Here is an 18,609-nt window from a genome sequence, read left to right on the forward strand (position 1 = left end):
TTAGAGTGAGGACCTTATCTTACACCTATGTATTCTCTATAAGGAATGTAGTATAGTGCTGGATATGCATCAAGTATTGAAAACTTTTTTGTCCCCACCTGACCTTCCCCCACTTTCCTTCTTCTCCTTTCCCTCTTCTTCTCCTTTTTAAAAAATATTCCTCAGATTTTTACCTGGTTATAACTAATTCTTCCAGTGGCATTCAGCCTCAAAGTTCACTTGATTTAACATTTTAAATTTATCCTTTCTTGGGAAAAAATTTGCTTCATACTGCATTTTGAAATAGTGGACATATTTTAAAATCTGGATATCAAATCTACATGACAATTTAAAAGATGCCTTCCATACACACAGAAAAAACCTAAAACTAGTAAGTAGACTAACTCAAAAATGTTTTACAATGTGTGTCATTTTCTAGTTTACAGAGAGCTTTTGCAAACCATTCATAAAAAATGCAGTAGAAAATATAGACAGGGCTTCCCTGGTGGCACAGTGGTTAAGAATCGCCTGCCAATGCAGGGGACACGGGTTCAAGCCCAGGTCCAGGAAGATCCCACATGCCGCGGAGCAACTAAGCCCATGCGCCACAACTACTGAGCCTGCGCTCTAGAGCCCACGAGCTACAACTACTGAAGCCTGCACGCCTAGAGCCCGTGATCCGCCACAAGAGAAGCCCGCGCACCACAACGAAGAGTAGCCCCCACGCGCCGCAACTAGAGAAAGCCCACGTGCAGCAACAAAGACCCAACTCATCCAAAAATAGATAAATAAATAAACAAGTAAATAAATTAAAAAAAAGAAAATATAGACAAAGGATGTGAAATAGTATTTAAGGGGAAAAAGGAAATAGAAATTCAACATCCTTGTAGTTAAAGAAATGCAAATCAAAATGAGGTACTACTCTCTTTTTTCCTTTTTTTAATCAGATGAGCAAAAATTGTTTCATGATACCTAGTGCTGACAAGAGGAGATGGAAAAATGGACATTCTCATGTCCATGTCTCATTAGTGGGTTAGTTAGGAATGCATTTTTCTGCAAGTAATAGAAAAACTCATGTATTGATACTAGTTTAAGCAAATAGGGACTTATTTTCTTACACAGCTGGCATTGTGTTATTAGCAGCTTGATGTCAGGGCTGGCATTTCTTAATTTTCTTGGCCAGTTCTTTTGACTGCTTTGTGAATACAAGTTGTTTCAGATATGTTCACATTCAAAGTAAGAAGAAAGTGGTAGAGCCTACACTATTTGTTGACTGTCCCTTTTATCAGAAAAGCAAAATTGTTTCCAGAGCTCTGCAGCAGATGTGCTTTTCAGACTCATAATCCTTACATGGGGTTAGGTATATTGCTGCTCTGAACCAAAACAATGTTCTGTTAGGAAGATGGTGAGAGAAGATGGTGAGAGGGAATGTTGGATAGTCAGCTAAAATTGTCTTGTCACACAGCTGGTACAACTTTTTTAAAGATAAGTTGTCAGCGTATTCCCAAATTTAATATACACAGATCTTTGATGCAACAGTTCCATTGTTCAGAGTTTACCCATGAATAAGTTTCTGTTCCTCTGAATCATTCAGAGAACATGGTAGAAGTACAACTTTCTGGGCCTGAGCCTAGAACTCAGAATCATTGGCGTTGGGGCCAATGAATATGTATTTTTAAAAAAAATAGCTTACTAGGTGACAATAATGTGGAGCTAGGTTGTGTAGACTATAGAGAAACCCAGATTTTTAAAGTAGGCATAAAATTGCAAAAAAAAAAAAAATTTGTATCCAGCCAACCACTGGCATGTCATATCTGCAGCTCGTTTTTCTTAAAAACAAAACAAATGAAACAAAATACCTCTTTTTTTTTTTTTTAACTTCAGTTAAATAATTGCAGATAAGCCAAAAGAAGAAAGCGTCAGCCCAGTTATATGGGGAGAACAGCCATTAACACCAACTAATATTGTTAGTGTATTTTATTTGATATAAATCCTTACAGATCTGTGTGTAGCATGCATATAATATATATGTAGTGGTTATCTTTCTATATCAAGACAGGTGCACATATTTCCTTTTAAATTATTATTATTCCATTGTACAAATATGCCACCTACTAAAGCAGTGTTCTTAATACTACCCTCTTTTTTTGCTATAATAGTGTTCTAGTGAATGCTTTTAAACTAATAAATGTTTTTTATCTGATTATTTACATAACATAAAATATGCACAATTGCCATTTGGTATATTTTGTGCGACTGTCCTCCAGAAATATCTTTTTACTTGTTGCCAATTTGATAATCTCATTGTTTTAATTTACATCTTTATTAATAAAGATTCAGTCCTTTCATATGTTTATTGGCCACTTGCACTTCTTTCTTTGAATTCCTTTAGTCTTAATCCTTTTTTACATTATATTATGCAATATTAACTAATTATGTATTCTGAGTATATTTTAGGAGTAAATCAGTTTTATGGTCTGTTTAGTTTTGAGAATAATCCCTAATTTAAAAAGAAGACATGCTCTATAATTTAATGATTCAGTTTCCATTTAAACTGTTAGTGGAAGAGATGAAGTGAATTGTGAAAATATATTGTAGTATTACCTTACAGGATAAAAGAATAATTCCTTATTATTTTATGGCCTTAACCATAAGATGACTTAATTTAAAAGATTTTATGAAGTAACTATCCAGATGGTAAAACTTTCATAAATATTTTTTTAATGATTTTTTTAAAAAATTTATTTATTTTTGGCTGTGTTGGGTCTTCTTTTCTGTACGTGGGCTTTCTCTAGTTGCAGCGAGCGGGGGCCACTCTTCATCGCGGTGCGCGGGCCTCTCACTGTCGCGGCCTCTCTTGTTGCGGAGCACAAGCTCCAGATGCGCAGGCTCAGTAGTTGTGGCACACAGGCCTAGTTGCTCTGTGGCATGTGGGATCTTCCCAGACCAGGGCTCGAACCCGTGTCCCCTGCATTGGCAGGCAGATTCTCAACCACTGCGCCACCAGGGAAGCCCTACGATTTTTTATTTTTTGGCTGCGTGGCTTGTGGGACCTAAGTTCTCTGACCAGGGATTGAACCCGGGGCCCCAGCAATGAGAGCACTGAGTCCTAATCACTGGACTGCCAGGGAATTCCCTTATAACTATGTTTTTATTTTTTTATTATTTCTTTTATAACTATGTTTTTAATAACACTTACTTTAAAAATCACTCTTTAATTTTAAAACCTTAATGTGTATCTTCTATAATAAAATCAAACCTAGCTGCTAGGATTTAAAATTTATAGATATATTTCAACAGTATAACCTTCTTAAAAATCTATCCTGAGCTAAGTTATGAATTTCCCTCTGAAACATTTATATCCATGACCAGAATTTGTTTTGTTAGCTAAAGCCTCCAGAACAGATATTAAAGATATTGCTGTTTTTCAGGATTGGTAGCAAGATAGCATTCAGATATTAAAATTTAGATTCTTAGCTAGCTAAGGAGCACTGAATTCTAGATATGATTGCTTCTTTAGGGAGCAGGCTCAATACTCACTGTTTTATAGATGAAGGAGCTAGTTTTTACTCAGTCAACAATAAACTGGCAGAAGTTTGGAAAATTTGTTACAGAATTTAATTTGTAATATAAAAACTAATAAACCTGATTATGACTTACAGAAGAGCTCAAGAATCAAATTAATATATTCCTTTAATAGCTAACTTGGGCTTTTAAAAGGTGGTTTTGATGATGCCAAATAAACATTTGGAAGATGTTTCTCTTTATGTTTCCACAGATCATTAACTGAAGAAAAAATAAACAGCCATGCAGAATTCTCACATGGATGAGTACAGAAATTCCAATAATGGCAGCACAGGCAACAGTTCAGAGGTAGTGGTAGATCAGTCTACTGATTTCAGTACTGAGATTATGAATGTTACAGAAATGGAACAGTCACCTGATGGATCTCCTAATGTGAATACAACTACGGAAGAAAATGAAATAGCAAATACTGTGGACCTTCCAGTGACAGAAACAGAAGCAAATTTCCCTCCAGAATATGAAAAGTTTTGGAAAACTGTAGAAAGTAATCCTCAGGATTTTACAGGCTGGGTATATTTGCTTCAGTATGTAGAACAGGAGGTTAGTAACTATTTAAATGGGATTAGAGGGGACAGAAAAATCAAGTAATATCAGACTAGGCCTTATTGTTTTGTGATTAAAGTTGCCTCTTTTATAATTTTCAGATTAAGTTGAAGAACATTTTAGATAATATTTTTTTAGCTTCAAAAATAACTTGCATAGCATTTGTACATTATGGAAAGTATTAGAATCAAAGTCTAATGTTTGTAATAATTGGTGTGTGTATGTATGTGTGTATAAAATTGCTGAAATAAAAAAATTACTTTGCTGTTTGACAGAATTAGTTCCTTCTGTTTCAAAGGGTAAGATTGCATTGTAGGAAAAAGGGCTGCTGTGTGTGTGGTTTTTAAGCCTGCCGTTTATTTTGAGATAATAACAGGCATACCTCGTCTTATTGCGCTTCACTTTATTGAGCTGCACAGATACTGCGTTTTTTACAAATTGAAGGTTTGTGGCAATCCTGCGTCGAGCAAGTCTGTTGATGCCATTTTTCCAACAATATTTGCTCATTTCCTGTCTCTGTCACATTTTTGGTATTTCTTGCAGTATTTCAAACTTTTTCATTATTATGTTATGGTCATCTGTGATCAATGGTATTTGATGTTACTATTGTAATTATTTTGGCATTTTTTTAGCAATAAAGTATTTTTAAATTAAGGTATGTACATTGTTCTTTTAGACATAATGCTATTGCACACATAATAGACTACAGTATAGTGTAAACAGAATTTTTGTGTGCACTTGGAAACCAGAAAATTTGTGTGACCTGCTTTATTGCGATAATACGCTTTATTACAGTGGTCTGGAACTTAACCCGCAATATCTCTGAGGTATGCCTGTACATTTGAAAGGAATAATAGTTTTTGTGACAAAAATTTCCAAGATGTTTAAACACCTTGTTTTATTTTCATCAGAATCACTTGATGGCTGCCAGGAAAGCGTTTGACAAATTTTTCATACACTATCCGTATTGCTATGGTTATTGGAAAAAGTATGCAGACCTCGAAAAGCGGCATGACAACATTAAACAATCAGATGAGGTGCGTACATTACTGAATAAAGTTATCTCCATTAGGTACTGTAAGCCAAATAATAACAAAACAGAGACTTTTTTTGGCTGGCAGTACCTACGATTTATGGTCAAACAATTTTATAGGGTATTTTATTTGCATTTGTCACTCTTGTGGCATTTGTAGCTAATATTTTCTCTCTTTGTTGGCAGGTGCGTTAAACCTCTACAGTTTGTCAAGCTTTGCAGTGCAAGCCTCTGTATTACACTGCAGCTTAACAAGTAGGGCAGGGCTTTTCTCTCACTTACATTTATTTCTCATTTTCCAAACAATATAGTTGGTTTGCTAGTCACATTTGCTACGTCTTATTGCATTTTTGGTCAGACGCTGTCATTGATGCTCTAATGGGTCTGTGCCCTATGGTCTGTAACCCAAAGCCTGCCCACACAACCCGGTCAGAATGCAGGGACTGCTGCGCTTTGAAGATCAAGACTCTGCACGTGGGGATCAGAACATTGCCATGTTCTATCCAACCTCCACCCAAATGGTAATGGTAGATTATTTAAACAAAATTCCAGTAATTAGTATTTCTAAGGTTCACCGGATAACACAGTGTTGCCTCTCTGTTAAGAAATAATTAAATATTTGAAGTACAGTTTGTTGTTTTCTTCTTAGGTGTATCGCCGGGGGCTTCAGGCAATACCTCTTAGTGTTGACCTTTGGATACATTATATAAACTTCTTAAAAGAAACATTGGACCCTGGTGATCCTGAGACAAACAGTACAATAAGAGGGTATGTGAAACACTGATACTTAAATGTATTTAAAGATATAAATAAGTCAAGTATTCTGATATTGATAATAGAACTACTCAAGAATGCTGAACTAAAAGTTTAACTTTCTTTTTCACTATTAAAAAAAATGATACACATAGTAAACTTATGCATGATTATTAAAAAATGTACATAATAAAGTCCTCCACCATTCCACACCCCCTTTTCTTATGTCCCCAATCCCTCTCCTCTCATGGTTAATTACTTGGGGTGTGTTCTTTCAGATAAACATAGATGTACATATATGTGTGTATACATATTACACATATTTTTGTTTGATTTCTTAAAAAAATTAACAGAATGTTTTAGAAATTCTCCCTACCATTTTTTTAACCATTGCAAGAGTGTTTTATAGTATCAAGGTAGTATATTTTATTTGACCAAATTCTTATTTATAGGAAATCATTAGTGCTTCAGTGAACATCTGTTTACAAGTCAATGTTTATGTAGAACACTCTAGAAATGTAACTTCTGTCAAAGGGAATCGCAGCTATGTTTTGTCATATGTTCTTTTAAAAGTGGTAGCAATTTTAAACTCCCACAGTGTATGAGGGTAGTCATTTTCCCATAGTCATGCCATGTTTTTTTCTTTAACCTCCAGTAGTATTTCATTATCTTAGTTCACATATCTGTAGGTTGGTCATCCTGGTTTACCATCTTTTCAAATGCTGTCTATATAAGGCATTTTTACATTGCTTGTTCATGACATTTGCTCATTTTACTTTGGATTGTCTTTGTTACTGATTATAGGAATTTAAAATGTGTTTTTGGTTTTTATTTTCATCAATTTATTGATATGTACATGTAATTTAAAAAGTTAATGTTAAACTGCTTGTAACAAAAAGTGATTTCCTCCACCTCTCTTTAAATATTTTAGCCGTTTCTTCTGATATTTTCCAACATGTTTAAAACAGTAGCACTCTACTGCTTTCTGCTTCTCTCTCACTACCTATAGACATTATCATTCTGTTATGGTAGATGAGAATTTTTAGTTCACTTATACCCTGTCTTCCCATTCCTCATCTTTCCAGTATGGATAGGTTTCATAGCTTTTTGTTTTTCCTGTAATTACCCCTTTCCTTCCCTCCCCCCTTTTTTCCATTTGCCTGGCTTTCTTTAAACATATAAAATTTTCTACCCCCTCCAACAGCTACTTTCAGTAGTCAGTACTAATACTGACTTTCCACAACGTACAAATGCTATATAAGTTATTTTTTGAAACTAAAAAATATATGTATCTAGTGTTAGTCTACTTAATCTGAAGATTACAAAAAAAGAATTATGTTCTGAGAAATGTAAATTCCATTTTTTTTCCTCTTCTTGGAGATAGCCCTCCTGGAACCTCCTCTTCTGTAATCTGGACTGGTTGCTGTATTCTGATTCTGTTGTACAGCGGTTTTTGGATTTCCTCATTATCATGGTTCTAGGAGATGTCTTGACCTTTTTCCTGGGTATCAAGCTCTATTTATTAGAGCTTGTTAGATCCTACTCTTTCTTGGTTCATGCCTGCCTTTTAGAGGAGTACATCCCATAACTTCCTGTTAAAGGATGCTTGGAATGAAAAAAATTTTTTTGAATCTTTATGTCTGAAACAATTGATGGTCCAGTGGGGTGTAGAATTTTGAGGTGAAAGTAATTTTTCCTTAGGGCTTTGAAGGCATTTCTCCATCTATCTTCCGGTGCTGCTTTTGAGAAGTATTAATATCATTCTTTTGAATTCTCTTTATGTGACTTGTTTTTCTTCATGGAAGCTTTTAAAATGTTCTCTTTATTGTAACTGCAATTGTAATGCTTTGGTGTGGACTTTCTTTTTCTAGTTAATTGTGCTTACTTAGTGGGCCTTTTCAATCTGGGATGCTTTAAAGCACATCTTTCTAGTCTTAGAAATGTTATTATTGTGTACATTCTTATTTCGATAATTTCTTTCTCTTGGTTTTCTCTGTTGTTTTCAATAGTTGGATATTGGACCTTCTGTTTTAATCATTTAATTTTCTTACCTTTTTCCTTTTTCTCAATCTCCTAGGATTTGTTTGACTTTTTGAGGTATTTCCTTGAACCTTGTATTGGATTTTTAATAGCTGCCATAAGATTTTTAGTATCTAAGAATCTTTCCTCTTCTTTGAATATTCCTTTTCTTATAGCCTCCTATTCTTGTTATATGGCTGCATATCTTTCTATTTTAATATCCAAATTTTTTACTTTTAAAAATATTTATTATTATTTTAAATAATTATTTTATTTTGGTTGTGTCAGGTCTTAGTTGTGGCATGCGAACTCTTAGCTGTGGCATGCGTGTGGGATCTAGTTCCTGGACCAGGGATCGAGCCCGGGCCCCCTGCGTGGGAGCGTGGAGTCTTAACCACTGCACCACCAGGGAAGTCCTATTTATTTATTTATTTATTTATTTAATTTTATTTATGGCTGTGTCTGGTCTTAGTTCTGGCACGCGGGGTCTTCATTGAGGCTTGTGGAATCTTCTGTTGCGGCACGCGGGCTCTTTGTTGTGGTGCACAGCCTTCTCTCTAGTTGTGGAGCTCAGGCTCCAGGGCGCATGAGCTCTGTAGTTGTGGCACGTGGGCTCCAGAGTGCATGGGCTCTGTAGTTTGAGGCACATGGGCTCTCTTGTTGAGGTGCTGGCTTAGTAGCCCCGCGGCATGTGGGATCTTAGTTCCCTGACCTGGGATTGAACCCGCGTCCCCTGCATTGGAAGGTGGATTCTTTACCACTGGACCACCAGAGAAGTCCCTGGCTGCATATCTTTTTAACATTTCTTTGAGCGTATTAAGGATAGTTGAAATTTTTCTCTGCCCTCAGCGCTGTTTTCTCTTTTTTGTTTGTTTGCTTGTTTTCATTTCTGATACGTTTGATCTCTGGATTTCTGCTCATGTTAAAGATTCAATACTAATAAACTGAATGGAAGTTCTGTACTACATTGTTAGCTGGAATAAAGGGCTTCACGGTGCATGATCAGGTGGCTACTCAGGTTTTTGTTGGGGGACTCCCAGTGTTGGAATCTTTATATCTTATTCCTATACCAAGCAGTTTCTTCGTTGAAGGATCATCTGATCTGCCTGGGGAGCATATACCTAGCTTCTGAAATCCCATAGCTGAGCAGGAAAGTGGGTTCAAGGCCTCTTACCATTCATTAAGCAAACCTTCGTCTAAACATTTTGTTCATTACCTGTCATCCTTCCTCTTCCAGCTACTTCCAGTTTTCTTAGTGTCTGGTGCGTTAATTTCCTGAATCACTTTGGGATTCTGCAGAGGAATAACATGTATTTTAACTCTCTTGAAAATCTCAAACAAACATACACGTGTGTGCACGTACCACACACACGCGCGCGCATGCGCGTGCATGTTCTCTCAATCCCTTATGTGTATTAAACATATTTCCCCCGGTTTTGGCACATCTTTGTTTAGGGTATCTTTATCATATAGAGGTTTTTGTTTTTGTTTTTTTCTTACTGTGGTTCAATTTGTAATCTTTTATTGGTTTCTGAGTTTTGTGCCTATCTTGCCAAGAATACATAAATCTTGAATTTTTTTCTAATTCTTTTTATAGGCTTTTTTTTATAGTTCACTTATCTGACATTTAGCTTGTGTCTTTTGTGAAACAGATTAACCTTAGTTTGCGTCTTTTGCAAGTCAGAGATTAACCTTTTATTTTTTCCATTTGGAATAGTCCATCTTTTCTGCAATGATTTATTATTTTTTTATTTTTTAAATTAAAAAAAATTTTGTGTGCATTGATTTAAAATACTTTGTCATATACTAAATTTTCACATATATATAGATCTATTTTGTTTTCTTGGGAACTGTTAATCCATTTTTCCGATACCAGGCCAGTGCCATACTTTTAATTTTTGTAGCTTTCTAGTTTCTTTTGATACCTTTCAGGAAAATGCCTGCTGCTTTGTACTTTTACAAAAATGTTTTGCATCTTTGTATGCTAGATGAATGTTAGAATTTTTTTCTCTTCCATCCAAAATTTCTTAGAGCTTTGATTGGCATTCAGTTAAAGTTATAGATTAATTTAGGTAGTGTAGTTTATACTGTTAAAAATCCCTCTTGATTCTAATATTTATTTTGAAAACGTACCTAAAATTTTATCCCATTGGGATATCAAATCCAGTGATTAAAATTGCTTACAGAAATCTCTTCAAATGAGCTAAGTATTTTAAAATAAATGATTTTGTAGTAAAGTGTAACTGTGGAATTTTAGAATTAGGAGAGAATTTTGAGAGTTTTAGAATATATGTATATTTCTCATTACCTGACAAGGCAGCTGGACCCCTTGTTGGAGAGTTGTTTTGCCAGAAAATTATTTCTTAAAGGGAGATAAATTTTGTCTGTCTTTTGTCCTAAAGGAATCTATTCAACAGACATTTCAAGTTTAACGAATATTTTAGTGTCTACTGTGTTACTCTTATATGTTTGCTGTGTAATTTGCATTGCAAATTTATATCATATAAAACAATATACAGTTACATAAAATTACATTTACCTATTCCCTTTACGTTTTCCCTTTTTTTTAAGCAACTGTCATACACTTTTCTACTATTCCTTCTTCCTTTTAATCTCTACTTGTATAAAGTTGAATATAATTTTGAATTTAGCATTATCTTCTAAAATTTAGAAATATTTTATTAGTTTCAGGAGTATGACAATGATTTGATATTTGTATATATTGCAAAGTGTAGAAATAATATTTTTAAAGTGATTTTATCTTGGAAAGATAACTTAAGAGGTAATTTAATTTTTCAGAACTTTTGAGCATGCTGTTCTAGCTGCAGGAACAGATTTCCGATCTGACAGACTCTGGGAAATGTATATAAACTGGGAAAATGAACAGGGAAACCTGAGAGAAGTTACAGCTATATATGATCGTATTCTTGGTATTCCAACACAGCTGTACAGTCATCATTTTCAGAGGTGAGTGGAAAAATCAGGTTGTTAACATTTTTTTGTGATTACTCAGGTAATTAATTTCCAATAATGAGGATACTTATTCTCTTGAAATGTAAGATTCTGTTAGACGCAAACAGGAATAAATTTTATTGCTCGATAATCGCAAGTTATATACAGTTTTAGATTTTGACATTTTCAGTATAGCTTATAAAATGTTTAGGAACTTTACTGGTTTTAGACAGAAGGTTCTTTTTATCTGTTTTATAGGTGAGGAAACGATAGAAATCCTGCCTTTTGTCTAAGATATTTCAGAGTAGTGAAGGAATGAGAGAAAAGAATCTAAGTTTATTCTTCATGGTTAACACAGTACATGGCACGTAATAGATGCTTATTTAAAACATAATGATTTACTAAAGGTCCATTCTTGTGATTCACGTAACATCTTATATCCAAAAGAGCAAAGAATGTATTTTATGTAGTAAGTCCTGTTTATATTCAAACAATCAAAAATAATTTCAGTTTAATTTTCTACTATGATAATCTGTTATGACTCGTATCATTTCATTTTAATGAGTGCTGTTAAAACAACTAGTTCTGTGTACTGTGATTTCCGTGTTCCTGATATATTCAAAGTATCCCATTAATAAGGCTCCCACTAATACGGACTTAGTCTTTCTGAACAAGAAAGTTATGAGGACTGTGTTGATAAATGTTTGCTATAACTGCCATATTTCTGTCATAATTTTTATAACTAGTATTGTGGTAGAGCCTGTAAACTTTAGGTAGTTATTAAGTAAGTGATTTTCTAAATTTTTCTTTACTAACAAATTAGAAAACTTTATGAAACGTTTGTACAGAACTGTGGATCAATTTGCTAAGCTATGTAGACCCAGGTTAGACACAGAAAGCATGTGGACCTGAATATACCATCTCTGTTTTTCATGAGATAGAGGAGGTGGGCAGGTTTCTAGGGTATAATGACCTAGGGAGACACTTGCTGAAAGAGATTATTAACACAAGGGTTGGCATGTGGAGACGCTTGGTGAATATTTGTTGACTGAATTTAAAAAGTTAAAATATTTTTAATGTTTTTTTAAAAGCCTTTAAAAAAGATTTAAAAAGTTTTCTGGGACAAAGTGGGTTCCTTTCATAAACCAGTTCTTCTAGGGTCTAAAGTATAGGTAAAATATATGATTATAATAATTTTATTGTTGGTAAGAAAAAATATGACTAGGAAACAGTTATACAGACAGTATTCTGAGTGCCTTATAACTCATTTAATCGTCACAATTAACCAGGTATAGGTATAGGTACTATTATTTATATTTTATGGAAGTAGAGGCAAAGAAAGATTAAAGTATTTGCAAAAGGTCACAGAATTAGTAAGTGGTTGGAAGCTGATTGGAACCTAGACAGTGTGGCCCCAAAGTTCTTGGTGTAGTTTTTTTTTTTTAATATTTCACTGGGCTTTTAAAAATGCATGTATGAGTATAATAGAGATTAGTGGATTGCATTACACATACTGCTTTTTAATCTACTCTTTTTCACTTAATGTAATGAGACACACTTTTCTTATGAGTATAGCAAACTCAGAAGTAGTGTTGGTATAAGTAAATCTTATAGTTTATATAAGTAAACTAATTCACATGACTAATTGCTTTGAGAACTGCTGAAATGTTTTCTTTTGCCAAATATACTTCTCCTATTTAAAGTCAGTTATTTAGCGCTTGCCATGTACCAGATGATATGCAGTTAAGTTGTAGGAATAAAGGCCCAAAGAAGATATGTATGCATTGACTTGGCCCTCAAGTTGCTCAAAAGTGTAGAAGAGGAAGCATGTGCTAAAGGAGCTAAGTGCTGTATTAGAAATATTTCTGTTGTGTAGGCTTGTATATTGGATATACACTGAACATTATCTCTAAGAATATATCTAATTTAAAATCCTCCTTAGCATGAGTACTTTTGTGATATGATCTAATTCCTCAGGCCCAGTCCCTGGTAGTTCTTAAACTCTAGACATAACCTGAGTACTGATAATTTCCCAAAGGGCAGTGATGTTTTATGCTTTTTATGACTGTAATACCTTTTCCACTTACCATTTGTCTGGTGAACTCATATTCCTTAAGACCCATACAGCTTAATGTTTTCTCCGTGACACTTTTTCCAGTTCACCTAAATGGAAGTGTCTGTTTTGTCTTTTGTGCCAGCACTCTACCTACATTTATTTCATTTATCTTAGCACTGATAACACTGTTTTGAATTTATGTCTCTTGTATCCTCACATGTCTGTCATTTTCTGAGGATTTTTAATTCTTTTTGGCCTTAATACCTAGGAACAGGTATTTTCCTTTACGGAAAACCCCTAACGAACTTTTTGGCCAACCCAGTATTAGGCACTCAGCCATTCTATATTGAATATATTAGCTTTATAGTAGAAAAAGCTAATGGAATATTACTGTTTAGTATTATGCATATTTTATCACCATATGAAAGAAGTTTATATATATAATGTGGCGATTATTTTATTTATTTTTATTGTATTTTATTTTTTAATTTATTTTTTGGCTGTGTTGGGTCTTTGTTGCTGCGCACGGACTTTCTCTAGTTGTGGCGAGCAGGGGCTACTCTTTTTTGTGGCACGCGGGCTTCTCACTGCGGTGGCTTCTCTTGTTGTGGAGCATGGGCTCTAGGCACCCAGGCTCAGTAGTGGTGGCTTGCGGGCCGTAGAGCGCAGGCTCAGTACTTGTGGCACAGGGGCTTAGTTGCTCTGCGGCATGTGGGATCTTCCCGGACCAGGGCTCGAACCTGTGTCCCCTGCATTGGCAGGAGGATTCTTAACCACTGTGCCACCAGGGAAGTCCAGTTATTTTAAATTTATGTTCTATAAGTAGTTATTTTTCAGTTTTACCTTATTTCAAGATTCTTATTTATGTCTTGACAATTTTTAATTTTAATATTTATTTGAGTATTAAATCTATTCATTTTCATACTACACATGTGAGAGTTACTTCCTCATTTAAAGTTTTTTTAAACAAGGCAATCTGTATTTTTGTCTTCCTGGTGATAAAATAGGTGAAGTTAAGCCTCTGTATTCACTGATTTTGCAAAATTTAAAATTAGTTTCCAGTGTTATTTACATATGTTTGTGAAAGTCTTTTTTTTTTTCTGGCCATGCCATGCGGCATGCAGGATCTTAGTTCCCCTACCAGGGATTGAACCTGTGCCCTCTGCATTGGGAGCACAGAGTCTTAACCCTTGGACTGCCAGGGAAGTCCCTGTGAAAGTCTTAAAATCCATAAAAATCCAGGTGTCAGTAACCTAAATCAATTTTAAGAAACTTGGGGAAAAAATCCATAAGGTTGGAGCATATGGTACACGTACAACCATGTCTGATAATTAGGTTGAAGAGGTAGGTCTGGGTCAGAGGCTAGGTCAGAATATGAAAGACTTCAAGGAGATTGGATTTTAACCTGAATGCAGGGTAAACATTGAAGTGATTTTGGCATGAGGGTGGGATATGATCCTGTTTACTATTTTATTTTTCATGTGTACTTTTTAATAACTTTTTTGGCTGTGTTGGGTCTTCGTTTCTGTGCGAGCGCTTTCTCTAGTTGTGGCAAGCGGGGGCCACTCTTCATCGCGGTGCGCGGGCCTCTTGCTGTTGCGGCCTCTCTCGTTGTGGAGCACTGGCTCCAGACGCGCAGGCTCAGTAGTTGTGGCTCACGGGCCTAGTTGCTCTGCGGCATGTGGGATCTTCCCAGACCAGGGCTCAAACCCGTGTCCCCTGCATTAGCAGGCAGATTCTTAACCACTGCGCCACCAGGGAAGCCCTTGATAACATTTTTGATAGCAATATTGAGGTGGGGTTAGAAGCTGTGGGACCAGAGGCTGGAAGACTGGTTTATGTTTATGTAGCTGAGTAGTGAGGAGGGCATGAAGTCATATTTAGAAGGTAGACTAAATTGGACCTAATATCCAGTGGAATGTAAGAGATAAGGTAGGTGGAAGAGATTCGGCAACTTAATGGTTGACAATATCAAGATTCAAGATTAGAAATGTTGGGACTTCCCTGGTGGTCCAGCGGGTAAGACTCCACGCTCCTGATGCAGGGGGCCTGGGTTCGATCCATGGTCTGGGAACTAGATCACACATGTGTGCCGCAACTAAGAGTTCACATGCTGCAACTAAGTGTCCGTATGCCACAACTAAGAAGTCTGCATGCTGCAACTATGAAGCCCACATGCTGCAACTAAAGATCCCACATGCTGCAACTAAGAAGTTGACATGCCGCGACTGAAGTTCCCACATGCCGCAACAAAGATCCCGTGTGCTGCAACTAAGACCCTGTGCAGCCTAAATAAATAATAATTTTTAAAAAAGATTAGAAATGGTGAGGGTGTTGATTTGTGGATGAAAGTGACACACTTATAGACACGTTGTATATAAGGTTCCAAATTGAGATGGTGTAGATACTTTAGCTCTTCAACTTGGTGTTTTTGATTAAAATTTGTATATATATATATATATATATATATATATAAAAACTAGTGTGTAGATAAATGACATGTTTTTCAAAACACTCTTTGCTTAAAATCTATATTTCTTTATGCAGAGCGTTGGCAGTTGTATATACTAATCTGAAATTTAGGGAAAAGGTTTGGGCTTAAGTTAGAGTTTTAAAGTCATAGTATGCTTATTATTTCAAGCTGTATTAATAAGATTGGACAGAAAGTATATAAAAATAGATGAGAACAAAATGCAGAGTGGAATCATTGGGCATACTAGCATTTGGGGGCAGGCTGGAATCAAGGAGCAGTCAGAGACTTGGAGGAAAACCAAGAAAGTGGTAACTCAGAGCCCAGGGTGAAGAAGATTCTAAAAGGAAGGTTAGTTAACAGCCTTAAGTACTGAGGACATTATTAGGATAGATGCTGTACTATAAAACAAGTATCCATTTAATTTTGCATGTAAGAGGTACTTGGTGACTTTAATTAGGGCAATTTCATTGGAGTGTTTGGCACAGACATGTGAATTCAGGAGTAATTGGGAGGTGAGGAAGGAACTGCAAAATTTGTTGATCATTTATAAGTAATCATTTATAATTTAAACATGGATTGCTGTATTTAATTTTACAGTCACTTGACAGATGAGAAAACCAAGATTTAGAGACGGGAAAAACTTCCTGTAAGTCAAATAATTAGTAATGGACAGAAGTAGGATTTCAATGTATGACTTGTCCACGCCTTCTTCATTCCATTGCAAAGGCAGGAAGGAAATGAAGATGTCTGTAGACTGTTTTATCAAGTGGTAGGTTGTTACTGTAGAAAAGGAGAAAAGGTGTGGTGTTTTTGCTTCTTTAAATCAGAGTTCCTTTGAAAGAGTAATGTGTAGTAGAAATGTAATGTGGGATCTAAAATTATACTTCATATATAGAGCTTGTATTTTTATTGTTTTCCTTTAGATTTAAAGAACATATACAGAATAACTTACCTAGAGATCTTCTAACTGGTGAACAGTTTATTCAGCTGCGAAGGGAATTAGCTTCTGTAAATGGGCATAGTGGTGATGATGGTCCTCCTGGTGATGATCTACCATCAGGAATTGAAGACATAACTGATCCAGCAAAGGTAACCAGACTTATTAAAAAAAATCTTTCAGTGCATGAGAAACTAAACTTTATGTCCCTTGACTGCATGTGTGGTATGACTTGTAGCTCATATAAAATCAATTTCTAATTAAGGCAGGTGGGAATTCTTTAGCTTGTTTGATTTAGAGTAGATAATGTGTTTTACTATGAGACACCTGAAAAACTATGTTAGCTTAGAAGGATTATTTGGCCTATGTTGTGATGTACTAGCTCTGTTTTTTGTTTTTAAAAAGGCATATGAGAAAGTAGTTTATTAGGAAATACTTCTACAGATTTCAGTATTGTTAATTGTACTTTGCACATAATTGATAATGGTTAAAAACCCATCACTATTCTAAGACTATAGTATGGGCGGATAATACTTAAATGTAAGCAGTGATATTTAAAATTTTAGTATATAACTTGTGTGATTAAAATTTTTTTTCTTCCCTAGCTAATTACTGAAATAGAAAACATGAGACATAGAATCATTGAAATTCATCAAGAAATGTTTAATTATAATGAGCATGAAGTTAGTAAAAGATGGACATTTGAAGAAGGTGTAAGTGCTTACTTTTTTGTTATTGTCATTATATGCTTCAAAATACAGATAGGAGTAATGTATTTTTCTTTTAGTTTTGAGTGATGTCTCTGCCTTTTATTTTTGCTTATTAAGTAATGAGGTATTTGTCCTACTTATGGGTTCCATTATCAATTTTCCATTATTTTATCATTTTCCATTATCAATTTTAGAAACATTGAATTCAGACTTACATGAATTGCAAATTATCTTTAATCTGAACTATTTTATTACAGTTCAATTTTTAAAATCAATTTCATTGAGTTTTATGTACAACAAAATGTACCTATTTTAGGTACAGTAAAATGAGGTGTTTTTATTTTTTCAGAATTCTAATTCTTTGTTTTTTTTAAACATCTTTATTGAGATGTAATTCGCATGCCATATATAGTTCACCCATTTAAAGTGTACAGTTCAGTAGTTCTTAGTATATTCACAGATAGGTACATACAGTTAATTTTAGAACATTTAATTAATGTTAATTTTAGGACCTTTTCATCATCCCGAAAAGAAATCCCTTACTCTTAAGCTTTCACCCCTCTACTCCCTCATCTGCTTACTGCCCCCAACTCCCAGCCCTAAGGTACTGCTAATCTACTTTCTGTTCCTATAGGTTTCCCTCTTCTGGCTTTTCACATGAATGGAATCATGTAGTATGTGGTTTTTTGTGACTGGCTCGTAAAATGAGTTTTGACAAATGTATATGCATTGTGATCACCACAACAATCAGGGTATAGAACTACTCTGTCACCTCAGAACCCCTTTTCAGTCAATAACCTACACTGCACTCCTACCCCGGGCAACCACTGATCTACTTTCCTTTTTTTTTGTTGTTACATTCACTAGTTTATTTTTTAGATTCCACATATAAGTGATACCAAATGGTATTTGTCTTTCTCCTTCTTACCAACTTCACTTAGTATGATAATCTCTAGTTGCATCTATGTTGCTGCAAATTGCATTATTTCGTTCTTTTTTATGGCTGAGTAGTATTCCATTGGTGTATATATACCACATCATCTTTATCCATTCATCTTTGGATGGACACTGATCTGCTTTCTGTTACTGTGGTATAATTGTTCAATTCTAAAATAGTCAGCAAAGAATACAGTTTTCTGAACATAAAATTGTGTAGTTCTATTAAAATGACAGGGTAAGTGGAAAATACATTCTGTTTCTTCAATTTATAAAGCCTAAGTAATTAAAGGGATTTTAATTTTAGAAGTTTTTTTACTCATGAGATATGGTGATTAAAATTTTTTGGTTCATTATTATATTTATAATTTAAATAATTTGTATTACTGTAGTCATACATATTTTGGTGTTGGTACTGGTTTACTTTCATTGTCATGTCATGCTTTTATTACAGATTAAAAGACCTTATTTTCATGTGAAACCATTGGAAAAGGCACAACTGAAAAACTGGAAAGAATACTTAGAATTTGAAATTGAAAATGGGACTCATGAACGAGTTGTGGTTCTCTTTGAAAGATGTGTCATATCATGTGCCCTCTATGAGGAGTTTTGGATTAAGGTAAGAAAATTATA

General features: G+C 34.9%; 1 protein-coding gene across 2 annotated transcripts in view; it reads left to right on the forward strand.

Annotated features, from left to right (window-relative positions):
• Positions 1-18,609, forward strand: part of PRPF39 (pre-mRNA processing factor 39) — a 37,285-nt gene that overhangs the window by 12,339 nt on the left and 6,337 nt on the right. The window contains exons 2-10 of one of the 2 annotated variants that reach the window (XM_029237809.1): positions 3,758-4,104; positions 5,019-5,144; positions 5,327-5,395; positions 5,499-5,661; positions 5,790-5,908; positions 10,712-10,879; positions 16,317-16,482; positions 16,936-17,043; positions 18,431-18,595. In XM_029237809.1, the coding sequence (XP_029093642.1) occupies positions 5,575-5,661; positions 5,790-5,908; positions 10,712-10,879; positions 16,317-16,482; positions 16,936-17,043; positions 18,431-18,595 (813 nt within the window). In that variant the 5' untranslated portion in view covers positions 3,758-4,104; positions 5,019-5,144; positions 5,327-5,395; positions 5,499-5,574. The remainder of the gene's footprint in view (positions 1-3,757; positions 4,105-5,018; positions 5,145-5,326; positions 5,396-5,498; positions 5,662-5,789; positions 5,909-10,711; positions 10,880-16,316; positions 16,483-16,935; positions 17,044-18,430; positions 18,596-18,609) is intronic. The other variant, XM_029237808.1, reaches the window with a different exon arrangement.

Source organism: Monodon monoceros, unplaced genomic scaffold (genome assembly GCF_005190385.1).
Source record: "Monodon monoceros isolate NGI ecotype Baffin Bay Population unplaced genomic scaffold, NGI_Narwhal_1 Super_Scaffold_21, whole genome shotgun sequence".
Classification (NCBI taxonomy): domain Eukaryota; kingdom Metazoa; phylum Chordata; class Mammalia; order Artiodactyla; family Monodontidae; genus Monodon; species Monodon monoceros.